This window comes from Enhydra lutris, unplaced genomic scaffold, assembly GCF_002288905.1.
Source record: "Enhydra lutris kenyoni isolate GAN:26980312 unplaced genomic scaffold, ASM228890v2 scaffoldscaffold38, whole genome shotgun sequence".
Taxonomy (NCBI): domain Eukaryota; kingdom Metazoa; phylum Chordata; class Mammalia; order Carnivora; family Mustelidae; genus Enhydra; species Enhydra lutris.
Genome location: NW_019154122.1, coordinates 4,193,978 through 4,208,806, shown reverse-complemented (window position 1 = coordinate 4,208,806; position 14,829 = coordinate 4,193,978). Strand labels below are relative to the sequence as shown.

Genomic DNA, 14,829 nt, shown 5'->3' with positions numbered 1-14,829 from the left:
GCGCCCAAAACCAGGCACCCCAAGGCTGGCACCAAAGCGTCTGCGGGGCGCGGGGACCGCCCTGTGGATTCCCATCGAGTCCTCAGATCCTGCGGAGCCAGAGAAGGGAGGCGGCGAGGGGGCGCCCGACTGCGTGACGCGGGTGCCTTGCTCCGCGGCGGGTCAGAGACAGGGGCGGGGGGAGTGCGCTCCGTCCTCGGGGAAGCAAGGACATCACCGCCCTCTCGGTTCAGGGTCGTTGCCCCTGAGGACCCCCACTTCCGTCCTCTGAGGAGCGGAGCGCCTCCTCCTGGGGGGCGTTAAGGCCCGCGGCCCCTGCCCAGGGATCGAGGGAACGCGCCCACTTCTCCGCGTTCCCCTCTCTGCGCCCAAGGCGCCCCCTCCCCAGGCCCAGGGCAAGCGGGACTCCCCCCACGCAGGGGGGTGGGACCCGCGCCCCCTCAGCGGCCGCCTGGACCGAGCCCCGCAGGCGAGGGGGCGTTCAGCCCGCTGAGCCCAGGCCTGCCCCCCACGCCCGCCTCCCGCCGCGGCCAACCCGGCCCGCGCCCCCTCCCGCCGACCCTCGGGCCCCGGGTCCCCGCCTGCGCGGGGTCCTGGCGGCCGGCCGAGGGGAGCCCGCGGCACTGCTGTCCCTTCCCCGTCCCCGGGCCGCTCCCGGGCGGGGCGGACTCACCCGAGGGCCTGGGCCGGGCGTCCTGGGCTCGGCACTCCGGTGCCCGCGGCAGACGCTGCAGCTCTGCTCGGACGCGGCTTCGCGTTCGCCGCTGCCGCCGCCGCCGCCGCCACCGCCGCCGCCGCCGCCGCAGTTCGGGGAGGGGGGGCGTCACGTGACCGCGGAGCGCTCCTTCCCCGGCGCCGCTCCCCCCGTCACTGCGGAGCCCGAGCCGCGGGCGAGGGAGCGGGAGCGGCGGAGGCCCCCGCCCTGCCGGCCCCCGCGCGCCCGTCGCCCCTCACGGCGGTTCCGGCGGCGGGCGCTCTGTGCCCCCATTTCACAGGTGGGGAAACTGAGGACCAGAGAGCGCAAAGACTGGCTCAGGGTTACGTGGCTAGACTGCAGCAGGGCCCAGGGAGGACCCGGTGATTCGGCCGACAGCCGGTGCTCTAAGGGGAGAGGGACAACTCCTGGGGCACGTGGGGGCGACGGGAAAGGTGGGGGACACGCCCTAGGCCCCCATAGGCTCCTCATGTCTGCAGGGACGGGGAGGAAGGAAAAAGCTCTGGCTTTGGTGCGCCAGGAGCCTGTGCCCCAACATCACGTCCTCCGCACAGGGAAGCCTGGTGTGAGTCCTCGAAGCAGTCGTGACTGGTTAGCGGCTCTTGGACATCCTCCCTGGACTGGGCGGCTCGCTCCCCGCTCCCAGCCTATTCCGGAACCAGGGAGCTGAGCGCCTGCCTCTAAGACATGGAGGGACAACGGCAGGAGGCGGTGTGTGTGTGTGTGTGTGTGTGTGTGTGTGTGTGTGTGTGTGTGTGTCAGGACGAGAGTTGAAAACCCAGGCAGAAAGGGGCCACAGGGATCACTTTAGTCTACCTGCTGAGGCCCAGAGAGGGGCAGAGATTTGCCCAAGGTCACATGCAAGTCACCAGCAGCAGCTCCTGGGCCTCACTGAGGGGAACGCCATTTGTGTCACACATCTCCCTTTCTACTCCACCCGGCTCCTCAAGCAAAGCTGGATGAATGGTGGCAACAGGCCCTGTGTCCTCGGGGCCAGAGCTCTGGGGACACTGGGTGAGGTATTCTTGGTGACCCCACGATCACGCCCTGAGTCGCATGAACACTGATGTTAGAGGGATCTTTGAGACCCCTGGATCTCACTCCCTTGCTCTAATAACTGGGGAAACTGAGTCTGCAAAAGGGGTAGAGACAAACGTCCATCTCACCTACCCCTTCGAATCAGTGGACCAAGCAATGGGGTCCTCTGAGGTCAGAGGCCAATAAGGTCACTTTATAGAAAAGTTAGGGAGAACTCAAGCCTTGTATTCACTTATTCAACTTATTTATCGGGTACCTGCTGTGCTTAATAAGGGATTGTCAGTTCTACCTCCCCACCTCCCTCTCCCCACACCCTCCTTATCTTTCCAGCCACAGGGACTGCATCTCATTAAGGAAAAGATGTGGGGCCACGGCGACCCTTACATCAGCTCTGGACTGAGACATGCAGGCCCTGAGTTTTCAGTCCCATGGGCGCTGCGACCAGGGCCAGCCATATTTCTCCAAGACTCTCACCCAACCGAGAAGAGATTCCAATTAATAATGAGGACATGCCTCATCCTCATTCCACCCAAGCCCACCTGCTCATGCGAAAAGGCAGAGGAGAACTGTGGGTCAGGCACCGGCTCTTCCCGGACCTGGCGTCAAGTTTTCCCCTGCAAGCCCTTGCCAGCCATGGGCAGGAAGGAGGCCCCAGCCCAGGGCTTCTCAGACTCCGAACAGCACAGCAGTGGCCTGATCCTGCAGTAGAGGGCCTGGGGCCCGCGCTCCCACATTTCCGATGAAGCACGGGCCATGTGGCTGGGGCTGCTGGGCCCCGGGCTGCTCTTCTAGCGGCGCAGGTGGAACAACATGGTCAGAGCAGGAGGAAGACTACTGCTGGGACCGGGACTTGAGGACACAGGCCTGGAACGTGGCCTGCTTACTCTGCGCCCCCTGTCCCCCACCCCGGGGACGCTTCGCTTTCCTGCCGAGGACTGGGCCTGGGCCTGGATCCTCCTCCGGGTACACCAGGGCTATAGGCTTGGTTCAAAGCTGTAAGGAGACAGAAGTTAAATGAGGCTGGTCGAGGCACTTCCAGGGAGGGTGGTGGAGAAGGGATTTTGTGGCATATGGATGGCCGAGACAGGTATGTTCATTAGGGCACTGGTCCCGGGAGATGCCTGGGGGAATAAAATCCCATTTGAGACGGGCTGGCTGAATGCCTAATGGCCTCCCAGGGCAGCATGTGCTGGGCCGGCTGGCCTCTAGCAGGGCTGGGCTCCCACATCTCAGGAAGGACACGCATATTCCCTGAGTTTGCAGAAGCACCACAGTGCCTCCCATCCTCCCTCGTTTCGTACCCTGGGTCAGATAGATCCACAGTCCCAGTGTCTTATCCTGCCCTGACTCCTCCCCTGGAGAGCCCCCTCCCCCTCCCTGTTGTGAGGCAGAGGGACCATGGGCTCCCAACTCTGACTAATGGTGATTAGCTAATGGCTAATGGTTCTACTCCAGACTGTGAGCCGAGACCAGGGTTCCCCACCAGAGCCAGCACGGGGGCAGCAGACAGAGGCAGCAGGGGCGTGAAAACGCACGAGGTGAGCTATGGCAGCTATGACCTTTCATGGTCCGGACTGGCAGACTGCAAGGTCCCCAAGGGCCCAAGGTCCTACTGGCACGGGGGACCGCATGTGCCCGACCCTGGCCGAGTAGGCCAAGCAACGAAGATTCTTCTTCTGTGCCAAGCCTCTCTATTCCTTCTTTATAATCAAGGAGCTTTCGATTACAGCATTTTCCTCTTTACAGAAAACCTCAATGCAAGAGGCTTATAATCTCCAGTGTGTTCTGGGGGGCACCATTCTGAGACCGTCAGGGCCCCTGGGGTGAAGGCAACACGTGCCATGGGGGGCTGGGCACTCAGCCTGGCATGGAGCCTGGGGGCTGAAGGGAAGATTGGACAAAGGCCCCAGAGCTTTACTTTCTCTGGCCTATTTCAATCCAAACCACTCAGGACTGACCGCTCATGCATGGCTGCCTCTGGGCACAAGCCTTTTCTTTTTCAAACACTTAATACATGGCAACCTAGCCATCACTCCTGCCCTCCCCACTGCTGAAAAATGAAAGCTGGCTTCAAAAAATCTGACATCTAAGAAGCCTGGAGAATGAAAACGTGGGTGGCACAAACAGTAAACTCAGAATAATGCAGGAGGGAGTCCCCCAAGGGGCAGCCGCCTCCTGCAAAGAACTCCCCTCTCAGTCCCCCTTCCCACACGGGATCAAAGGAGGGGAAAGTGGGGACAGGGGCCGCCCAGCAGGAAAAGCAAGGGAAGAGACCTCAAACGCAGTGGGTCTCCAAGGTGTGTACTATCCACAGAGCATGATACGGTCTAGGAGGGTCTGGCAAACAAGAGCCGCAGGAGTGGATGGGAGGACGGTTCTTCCCTAGTGAGAACAAGACAGGATGGGTGGGAGGCTGCCATGCGGATGCTGGCTGCCCCAGGGGCCCCACTGTTGGGTTACAAAAGTCCTTGGCTCATGTGAGCATAGCTAGGGAGTCCCTATTTTGAGGACAAAAAGAGACAAGCCCAAAGGTGGGGGGCAACCATGGTTACACAAAAGCAATAGAAAGCTCTCTCCAGGGGTCTTACTGGCACAGAAGAGCTTCTCGAGGATACTGGGGTATTCATTCATTTTTTTCTTGCTGAGAACATTTCATTTGGCTCACGTGGCAACCACGAAGAACAGGACGGCCAGAGGGCCTACACTCGGGGACCTGGAACAGTCTAGCACAAAATAGGTTGATTCCTTTTTTGGTGGTGGTTTTTGGTGCAGACCTAAGTAAAATCCAGCCCAGCCCTGACTCCCCTAACTCTGGCTCCCAGTAAGACAGAAATAAACACTTCCCTCTAGTTCCAAAATTCTGGATAGTCTAGCCCTGCTGGGATCCTTTCATCCAGAGAGGCAGTGCACATTGCAGATGGGAGAAGACAGAGCAAGAACGGCAGTAAAAACCAAACAAAGAGGCAACTTGCAGACTGATAAAACGGGAGAAGTGAGTCCTTCGAGGTGGTCTGGCCGGGTGGTTTTCCAAATGCACTCCATAGCGCTTCCTCAAGGGGGTCGGTGGGTGTGGGAGTGCAGCCCAAGGCAGAAGGCCCCAGAGTCTCTTTCCACCCAGTTCATGTTTGACGACATCTATACAACCAGTTTCCTTTCAGAGAGAACACTTGGGCCCGAAGTGGAGCGCATTTACCCAGGAACATAAAGAGAGCCGGTCGCAGCTTCATGTTCCCTTGGTTAGAAACAAATAAACCAGAGAATGGAGAGGAGGAGGGGAACCAAGAGGTCAGTGTGCCAACCAGCATTGACTGAAGCCGGGCAGTGGCCGCCTAGGCCCTCTGGTTTCCCTGGGGCGTGTCCCCCACTTCCTGTGTCCCAGGGCCTGCCTCCCCTGGCAAGGACTAACACAGATCTGGGAATGGAGCTGCCATTCCAGCTGCTGGTAGAAGCCTGGCTCCTGCTCCGGCTGAGACGGTCTCACTCCACAGGCCCTGGCCTAGGCAGTCAGAGCCAAGTCCTTGAAAGCAGGGTTTTTTTTTCCCCCCTTAAGCATGTTGGGGGGAGGGTAGAACAGACGATGCCCTCTATTTGAGATCAGTACAGTAATTATGTTGGAGAAGCTCTTAGGACTAACTTCAGAGAAAATCCAGACAGCCTCATGAATGAGAAAGTGTAAAAACACAGCAGGGGAAGAACCAACATGTCACCTCTGCTCCCGGGATTGAGGCCGTTTGGCGGCAAGATCTGCTTCTTCGGGGATCCTGCTCTTGGCCTCTCCTGGGTGGGACACAGCAAAGGCTCGGGGAGGTGATGGAGGTCCTGGGACTAAAGGCAGGCCAGTGTCACCTGTAAGGCAGCATCCTGGCAAGTCGCTAGGAGATGGATTCTGCAACTTCCCTCTTCCCCACATCTCACGAGGCTCAGGAAAGATACTTGAATCTTACGATATGAAGAAATGTCACCAATTCGTCTGAAATGTACACAACCAGATAAACCTGGTCCTGTGGTTTAGTTGGTGGCGAAGGGGAAGCCCAGGTACGCTTCCCCATGTACTTCTACTCATGAATAGTTTTTTTTTTTTTCCCTCCCCACTAACGTCTCAAGAGGTAAATACAAAAACACGGGATTCTTCTGCGTTGTGCTCCCCGGTGCCCCCACAGCCCTGCCTCTGAAGCTCCCGGCACCTGTTCCTGATGATCTTGGCATTGACAATCAAAACATCGGAAGCTCCCCTCTGGGGCAGGACCTGCCCATCACAAAGACATAAATCTTCAACACACATTCTAAACGTGTTTCAAATACCTTTCAACATGACCCTGCAAACAAACAGAATTGAGGAAGCTTATGGTCTGGCCACTGGCTTCATTTTCCTTACCAGCCAAGAGGTAAGATTTATGTAACAGGATGACTGAACACCTGTCCAGTCATGATTTTAGCTCTAAGGGCTTCCAGGATACGGTGCACGCTGAACTTGAGAGAAGGGGTGTGGGGCAACTTGGCGATGAGTCTCCATGACCCCTTTTAGAAGACTTGTGGAAGATTCCATGGCTTCCCCTCACAAAGACTAGAGTTCTTCTAATTACAAGGAATAATACAAAGCATTTCACACCAAGGACGTTTATTACTGCTTGATCTTCAGTGTGGGAGGGTATACAAGGCAGCAAATACTGCCCCCTTCTAAGAGACTGGGACAGTAAGACAAAGCAAAGTAACTTTGCTTAGTTACAAGGTAAATAGCAGAATTTTCTGGAACCAGGTGACACTTCTTAAACTTGCCATTTCAATGCCACCTACACATGTATATGTTGTACCGACCAGCTGGCAGAGACTCCTTGGCCCGATTAACAGCCAGACTTAAAAACCAAAGGAATGGGGTGTAGGAGATGGAGAGGTGGTTTTCTGTGTCTACTGGACTTTTTAAAAAAATTTGATAGCGAGAGACACAGCAAGAGAGAAAACACAAGCCAGGGGAGTGGGAGAGGGAGAAGCAGGCTCCTGGCTGAGCAGGGAGCCCCATGTGGGGCTTGATCCCAGGGCGCTGGGATCATGACCTGAGCCAAAGGCAGAAGCTTAACGACTGAGCCACCCAGGGACCCGTCTATTAGACTCCACACCTGGCACGGGGTCAGTGAAATATCTATGGGGTACCACGTACGAATGTTGTTTGTATTTTAATGAACAAAGCATCCTGGTAGTGTTGATGCTCAAATCCCCAGCGATACTGGGGTCTACATATATCTGGGGTTTGGGGCGGTGAACTGTTGTTAGCCTTCAGAGTCAGAGGTACAGCTGGTAGCAAAACCCTGTGCCTCCGAGGTGGGGGTGGGACGCAGGGCGCTGGCAAAGGGGTGATAAGCTCCTTAAAATGAAAATGCTGGCTATTCCTCGGACTGAACTCTGTTCACAGTCCCCTGTAACACTGAGCAAACAATGTTACGATGCCAGAGAGAAAGGATGCGATACCGCTCCACGATTCAGAAACAGGAAGGACAGGCTTTCATGCTCATTTCACTTTGGTAGCTTGTTTGGACAGAGATAAATCATCCCTCAGGCATTTGAAACAGGTTCTCCAGTACCAAAATCAGCTTCAAATATTAACCAGGGTCTGATCAACAAGTCCCTCACTGCACAGAGCACTCACCGGACGTTTAAAGTAAACAAATTCGCTCTGGATTAGGATTTCATGGAGATAAAGGGACACTCGTTTCTTTTTCTGAACAACAAGGTTCATTAATACACAGGAAGATTTCCCCAGGGATTGAAGACATCCAAACGGCCACCTGCATTTCAGGTAATGTCAACAAGTGGGCCAGCACGGCCTGCAGGGCACAGCAGTCTGGGTTTAAAGAGTGGCCAGAAATGCAAGGGGGACAATTCAGGGTTCCTAATACCTTCTTCCAGCAACTGCTCTGGCGCACAGCAGAAAAAACCCAATGGAGAGTCTCTACACTTCAGGGGGGCCCCAGGTATTTGTAAATACAAAGCAAGGACTGGGTTTAAGGTTGTACCTGGTACCTGGTTTGCCCGTGTGAGGACACTGAACACGTGCAGACATGTTGTCACTCTGCTGACTGTGGGTGAGAAAGAGGTCCCACGCCTCAGGCCAAGGCTTTTCAACCTCGAGGAGCACAGATCTCGTGTGTCCAGGGCCTGAGCTCCTGCATTTCTTTTAAGTCATCTCTACTCCCAGTGTGGGCCTCAATGTCAGGACTGTGAGGTCAAGACACACACTCTTCCAGCTCAACCGGCCCCAGTGCCCCCCCAAACCGCCCCTTGACCTCTTGCATTTTATTTCCCTGAGATTTTATTTATTTGAGAGAGTGAGTGAGCAAGGGAGAGTACGAGTAGGGAGAGGAGCAGAGGGAGAGGGAGAAGCAGACTCCCCTGAACAGGGAGCCCCATGCGGGGCTCAGCCCCCAAGACTCCAGAATCTTGACCCGAGCTGAAGGAGGACGCTTAACGACTGAGCCGCCAGGGCGCCCCTTCTGCATTTCTGATAAAGTTCCACAGCGCTCAGGTGTGCTGAGTAGCGCTGGTGTGACAGGGTAAGTTGTCAGGGGAGGAAGACAGCCGCCTAGCGTCGCCTCCGGCGGGACCCCACCCACTCCCACCCCAAGGCAGACTTCCAAAAAAGCTATTATTTTGTATTGTTGCATCAGGCGAAGAAAAGACTCAAGTAATAGGTTTTAAAACTGTTATAAACAGCGAATGGGAAAAAGAAATCGATTTTGGGGGGTGACACGTGTCAGTCCCCAGAAAGAACCCCTTTTCGGCCGAACAGCTTTTCTGTATGGAAAGGGAAGCTGCTGCATTGAACACTAATTGAATTTGTTCACATCTTTACCTTGAGAGAGAGTAACCTGCTTATTAGTGTGTTAATACTTTTATGTTCCAGCTTCATTTCTTTGGAGTGAAATAAAAGACTGGGCCCTAAAACTCAGCATCAGCTATCAGCGATCTCAACTCCGAGTCCGCTCCCTGACTGACCTCAAGGTGGGAGCGGCTGGTTCCTAGGGTGGCTTTCCAGTGTGCAGCTCCCCCTCTCCCACTCAGGCTCATTCAACGCCCCACCCACCCCGCCTTGTCAGGGATCAAGGGATCTGCCAAGGGATCTTCAAAAGGGATCTGCCAAGGTTACCGGTCCTCAAATTGAAACCTACCTCCCCCATCCATTATTTGAGTTTAAATCTTCAGGGGAATAAATGGGGGGAGGGTGGAGCCTAGCACAAACCCAAGACTTTAAAAACGTTCGCAAGAGAGATGTGTGACTCAGCATCTCTGCTGCAAACGTGGGCACACACTTACCAGAAAATGGTGAGACCCACTCATCCTAAGTGCCAATCCCCACCCCCCATATTCTTAAGAATGTTATTTTGGTTGTGTGCCGTTAATAACAATAATCCTGGGTTGGCTAAGACAACACACCCCATCCATACACTTTTTTGTTTAAACAAAGTGATCTAAAAGCTCCTTTCTGGACATTTCAGAGGAATGTTTCAAAAACAGAGGCACGATCCAAGAAACGGTAGACATGGAGAATGGGAAGAAGACATTTTAGAAAAACCTTGTGTTATCCGAACGTACTTCAGGCCACTGTTACTCTTCTGATAAGGCAGGTGGTCAGATTTTTCAAAAGTGCGAGGTGTACTCAATTTCCCAATTCTGAATAAAGAGCAAAACTGGAGGAAGATGCTATCACACGTCAGACATTCGCCATCCTTTCTCAACGCATGAAAGCCAGAGCACTGAAGCCCAAGCCGAGGCAGGAGACATCTGGGTGCCTCCTGCTTGACCCAACGCCGAGAGAGGGACCGCTGGGCTGTGTGTACGCGGGTGCGCTGGGGCCGGCGCGGAGAGGAGGCTAATCTGAAGACACTTTTCCACAAGGACGGCAAGTTCTTCACTTTCATGCTTTATTGAAAGTAAAATATGAATCAAAGACAGGTATTGGTAAGCAGGTTATGTCTCTAAAGAATTACTTTTTAGTTCAGAGCAGAATGTTGTCCCATCTACTGTGATACAAATCCTTTATGGACCAATGCATCTGGTATGAAATTCGAGCAAGGAAATATAACAGAACTTTATTCCCTCCCGTGACTATAAATCTCATATGTAAACATGATTTACTGTTACTGCTACTAAACTGGTTCGATCCGTACTTGCCCCCTCCCACCCACCACCCTCCCTTAAATATAAAATTTGAAACATTTCCTTCAAGTCTGATGTCCTTCAGTGCAATCTGCTTTATTTGACATAAGGCATTTGGGACAGTCACTTCGGAAGAGTTCTCTGCCTTTTGGAAGAGTCATAGAATGGTTTAATTCTTAAATCCACTTTTTCGGTAATGCCCTAACATGCCAAACTCCTCGCTTCCCTTCTGGTCATTTCTTTAGCCGTCAGCAAGTGTTCAAAAGATTAATGTCCGAGTAGACCAGTACCTGGGAAAAGAAACATACGTGGAGGTACAGCTGTGAACTGAAAAGTAAGAGTTCATGTATTCCATTTGCCAAGAACGCATCATCAACAGGGAATATCCAACTTAACAAACGAGCACAGCAGCCCCTTGACGCTGAAGGATAAGAAAAAATATCCGCAGAGGCCAGGCTTTCGGCTAAATCACATTTCTGTTGAAATCCATGTGTTTCCTACGCAGTATCTTCACACACGTTAATCAGATTTCATTGATGCTTTCATTTGATGCCCATGTTTCATACAGAAATTTTTTGCTTTGTTTTGCTTTGTTTTGACCACATCAGGAGGTCTTTATAGTGGTAACGTGAAGGCAGCAAAGCTGCATTGACAGGAAGGCTTCATTTAGGCTAGAGCTCTGCTCACTCTTTGCTTTAGCAAAGAATCCCTGGTATCTGATTCAAACTCATTCCTTAGCAAACTCACAAGCTGCCATGGGCCTCTGGAGTAGGCCAGAGAGATTCAGGATGGCAAGAGTTAAATCTGCAAATATCAAAGGTCTGTATTTGACAAATTAATAAGTATTACTGGCGTACACAACTACAGTGGCCATGAGGTGACAACACACCACTGCGTCTCCATCCAAAGTAATTCTGCAAGAAATGCCTGGGTCCGCCACAGATGGACGAAACCTTTTCATTAAAGCGGACAGAATTCAGCAAATTCCTTTCCTCTAATTTTTACCAGTGATACACAAACTGTTTTCCTCTAAGATGAAACTGGCAGAAGGAACTGGGAAGAGTAAATATAAATGTCGAATTGCCGCTAGCTAATCCCCAACCTCCCCACCCACCCTGACCCTCCAACCGAGAAAGGGAAAGCAGAATTGACATCTGGCAGTAGATACTGTGAACACACAGGCCCTATCTGAGGCCCGAGTGCTGAAAACGATAATGAAGAAGCTTGAATAAAAAATGCATTTAACTAAAATTAACTTCAGTCATGAGACTCAGATTGAATTAAATTTTAAAATCAAATTATAGCCTTCGCTTTAAGAGAAAATTACAGTAGGACTCTTGACATTCATGAACAAAACATGACAAATGTAACTTACCTTTAAACCCTTCTTCCGGCATACATACTAGAAAGAGAGAGAGAGAGAGAGAGAGAGAGAGAGAGAGAGAGAGAGATAATTCCAAGATGAAAACACTGCTGGAACAGACAACAGTAATATCACTTTGCTGCCTAAAGACAGAAAGTTTAAAATAACTTCTCATTACCTTACTCACCCATAATGATTACTTTTGAAGTTTTGGGTGAGAATAAACAGATGGTGATCTTTCTGCATGTCTTACTTTCATCAAAGCAACACACGTGCGTCATTTGAAAAGTCAAACAGTAAAGGAATGGTCGTAACCGGAGAGAGCTTTTACAGAGCACCAGGGGGAGGCAGGCCTGGAGAAAGCATGTGACAGATGCCCTCTGGAGCTGCGTCTCCCCCGCTCTCTAGAATGAACCACTCAGGCCTCAGGTAGCCCCTTCTTCTAGACTTTATTTCCAGATAATGTGCTTATTATTCAGTTGACCCTTGAACAACTCGGGGTTGGAGGCACTGATTCACTACATGGTCAAATATCTACATTTACTTTTAGATTCCCCCAAAAGTTGACTGGAAGCTTTCCTGAGAACAGTTATACAAGGCATATTTTGTTAGGTTGTATGTATTACAGACTGTATTCTTACAATCTAGTAAGCTAAAAAAAAAAAAAGTTATTTTTCCTTTAAAAAAAAAAAAAAAAAAAGAAAAAGAGATTTATTTGAGAGAGAGAGCAAGTGGGGGAGGGCCAGAGGGAGAGAGAGAACCCTGAATCAGACTCCCCACTCAGCAGGGAACCTGAGCTAGGGCTCAATCCCAGGGCCCCAGAGATTATGACCTGAACCGAAATCAAGAGACACTTAACTGGTTGAGCCACCCAGGCGCCCTGAGAAAAATGTTAATGAAAATACATTTACAGTGCTGTACATACACTTACTGAGAAAACAAAACAACAAACAAACAAATAGGGTGCCTGGGTGGCTCAGTGGGTTGGGCCTCTGCCTTCAGCTCATGTCATGATCTCAGGGTCCTGGGATGGAGCCCTGCATCGAGCTCTCTGCTCGGCGGGGAGCCTGTTCCCCGCACCGCCCCCAGCTCTGACTGTCTCTCCACCTACTTGTGATCTCACGCTCTCTGTCAAATAAATAAATAAAATCTTTAAAAACAAAACAAACAAACAAAAAAAAACGAGTACAAAACAAAAAACAACAAACTCACGTATGAGTGGACCTGCACAGCTCAAAGCTATGCTGTTCAAGGGTCAACCATATTGTTAGTTCCTAACTTTAGAGGATATCTACTAGCTTCCTCATCGAAAGATAAACATTTAGTTCTTCTACCAACTCTTACACACCACCTGCCCCTTAACCCAGGTATCCTCCTGACAGAGGTGTTTTTAAGCCCTTGGGTCTCCGGTAGTCCCAATATTTTTCCTCTCTGAACAGTGCTCACAGTCTAACTGCTTCGTGTACCTTGGTTCTATTTCCTGTTTGGGAGGACTTTTTTCTTTCTTTTTGGTCTTGGTAACTGCCGCATTATTTATGACTTCCATTTTCTCTGTACTATCTCTAACTCAAGCAGAAGCTCTTCTAAAGACGTTAAACCTCCAGACGGCCATCCGTCACTTCCACGTTGCCCTGCGGACACGGACCGCCACAGCCCGCACGGCCGCGACCTGGACTTGGGGCGCTCATGCTGTCTGCCGCAGAGCTTCTCTTCCAGGACTCCCCTTCACCATCTTCTAGGACATTTTTCCTTTGTTGGATCCCTATGTTTTTGTTCCAACATTAAACTCTTTCTTGACTTACACCCTTGTTTCAGTGGAGCACACCCTTCCATCATATCCCGGCAAACGGCACACTGGACAGAAGTGTTTTGAGGCCTCACATTTGTTCACAAAAAGCCATGAAACATGAGGGTAGAATAAAGTCTGTCTGGTTGTGCAATTCTGATTGGAATTCAGTTTTCCTCAGAAGCCTGTGGGCACAGCTCCACGCACCTGTCTCCTTCACTCTTCATCCTATAAATGGGACTCATTTTCCTTTGCATCTCTGGATGCTTTTAGGATCTTCCCATACCTAGATTTTCACTTATGGTATCGGGCCCTTGGCGCAATTGGTTTTTAATTTCGTGAATTCCTTTCTGTTCTCTGAATGTTCCTTCTAACCAGTCCCCTGGCTATGTGGTTTTTCTATATTACACAGAGTTAATTTTTAAGCTTTCATATGCTTCCTGCATCAACTGCTTTTCTGGGCTCTTTTTTTTTTTCCGGTCTGCAGACAGAGCCTTTAGGTTCCATGCTCTCACACCCCCAACGCCTGGTGGTCTGGAGCTGCCCCTCTCACCTACTGAAGAGTAAGGACTCAGTTCAGGGGGCGCTGGGGAGCTTCCCTGAAGGGTACCTGGAAGATGAACCACTTAAAAAAGCAACAGATTTCTGTAGGTGACTTTTTTGAATTGGCCACTCTCCCCAGAGTGGGATCTCTGATTTCCGGTATGGGAGGCAGAGATGGCTGCCAGCATCTGAACAGAAAGCTAGGGGTGCTCTTCCTAAGTGCTATGAACAGGCTTTTTCTCGCCTTCATGGTTGAAGTTGGTGAAGTTGTTCGAAGGCCAGAGACGCCGCACACCCTCGGTGGCCACATGAGGCACAGGTAGGGGAAGAAGCAGTGACAGGATGTCAAGGGAGGGGCTGTAAGCAGTCGCCCTCCTTCTGGTGTCAGGCTCTGGTATCTGAATGAACTTGGCTTCTTACAGACCTCTTCCACTTACAGACTCACCTGTACACCGGCTTCCTTGGGTCAGCTAAATAATTGTTACTCTTTTCTCGGCTTTCCATTTCCCTAGTTTTTGTCTGTATCTTTCCCTTGATCTGAGCTTCTAAGATAAATGCTGTTAAGATCCCACCCTATCATCCTGTAGAACCTTTCTCGAAGTTAAAAGTAAAAGCGTCACTCGGTGTAATCCCCCCTCATTCTGACAAGTTAAGCAACAAATTCCTCGAACGAGTCGGTCTTTACCTTGCATGACGTCATCCATTGCGGCATAATCCGCAATTGGCTCATCAGCCTAGAAAGACAAAGGAAGATAATTCAAGACCTGGGGGAGCAGAAGCCTGGAGCAGGAGGAGGCCAAACCTTCCTGACATGGGTCTGGCCCACGAGGTGACAAGTGTGGCCACAGGATACAGATGCGAGCACCGGCAGAGAACAGACATCGGGCCCAGCCAGCCATATCCAGAACTGACAGAGGACGCCCCCGCCAACAACGATGCAGGTCTAGACTCATCACCTCCAAAACTACATCATCTCTGGTGCTGTTTTCCTGCTCCTAAAAACGCTTTTTGAAATGGAAATGTTTAGATCTCATGAGATTACAAAACGAAGATGAAAGTTACAGGAGCTAGGAAGCAGCAGTGATAGTGACAGAGTGAGTTAGGTGGAAACCAAGTCAGACTGGTCCCCTAAAAAAATATGTTAGCTTAAAAAGACATTTATTTGTGTCCCTCCTTGCTACCAGGACAAAACACCCATCGCCTATCCAGGATGGAAGCCAGCATGGAGCGCAAGCT

The 14,829-nt window shown here is 51.4% G+C and overlaps 1 protein-coding gene across 7 annotated transcripts in view; it reads right to left on the bottom strand.

Annotated features, from left to right (window-relative positions):
- Positions 1–9,644: 9,644 nt before the first annotated feature.
- LOC111154599 (ubiquitin specific peptidase 48) overlaps positions 9,645–14,829 on the bottom strand; it is a 94,054-nt gene continuing 88,869 nt past the window's right edge. For all 7 annotated transcript variants that reach the window (XM_022514273.1, XM_022514279.1, XM_022514274.1 and 4 more), the window contains 3 exons: positions 14,279–14,327; positions 11,277–11,303; positions 9,645–10,191 (listed from right to left, as the gene is read on the bottom strand). In XM_022514273.1, the coding sequence (XP_022369981.1) occupies positions 10,169–10,191; positions 11,277–11,303; positions 14,279–14,327 (99 nt within the window). In that variant the 3' untranslated portion in view covers positions 9,645–10,168. The remainder of the gene's footprint in view (positions 10,192–11,276; positions 11,304–14,278; positions 14,328–14,829) is intronic.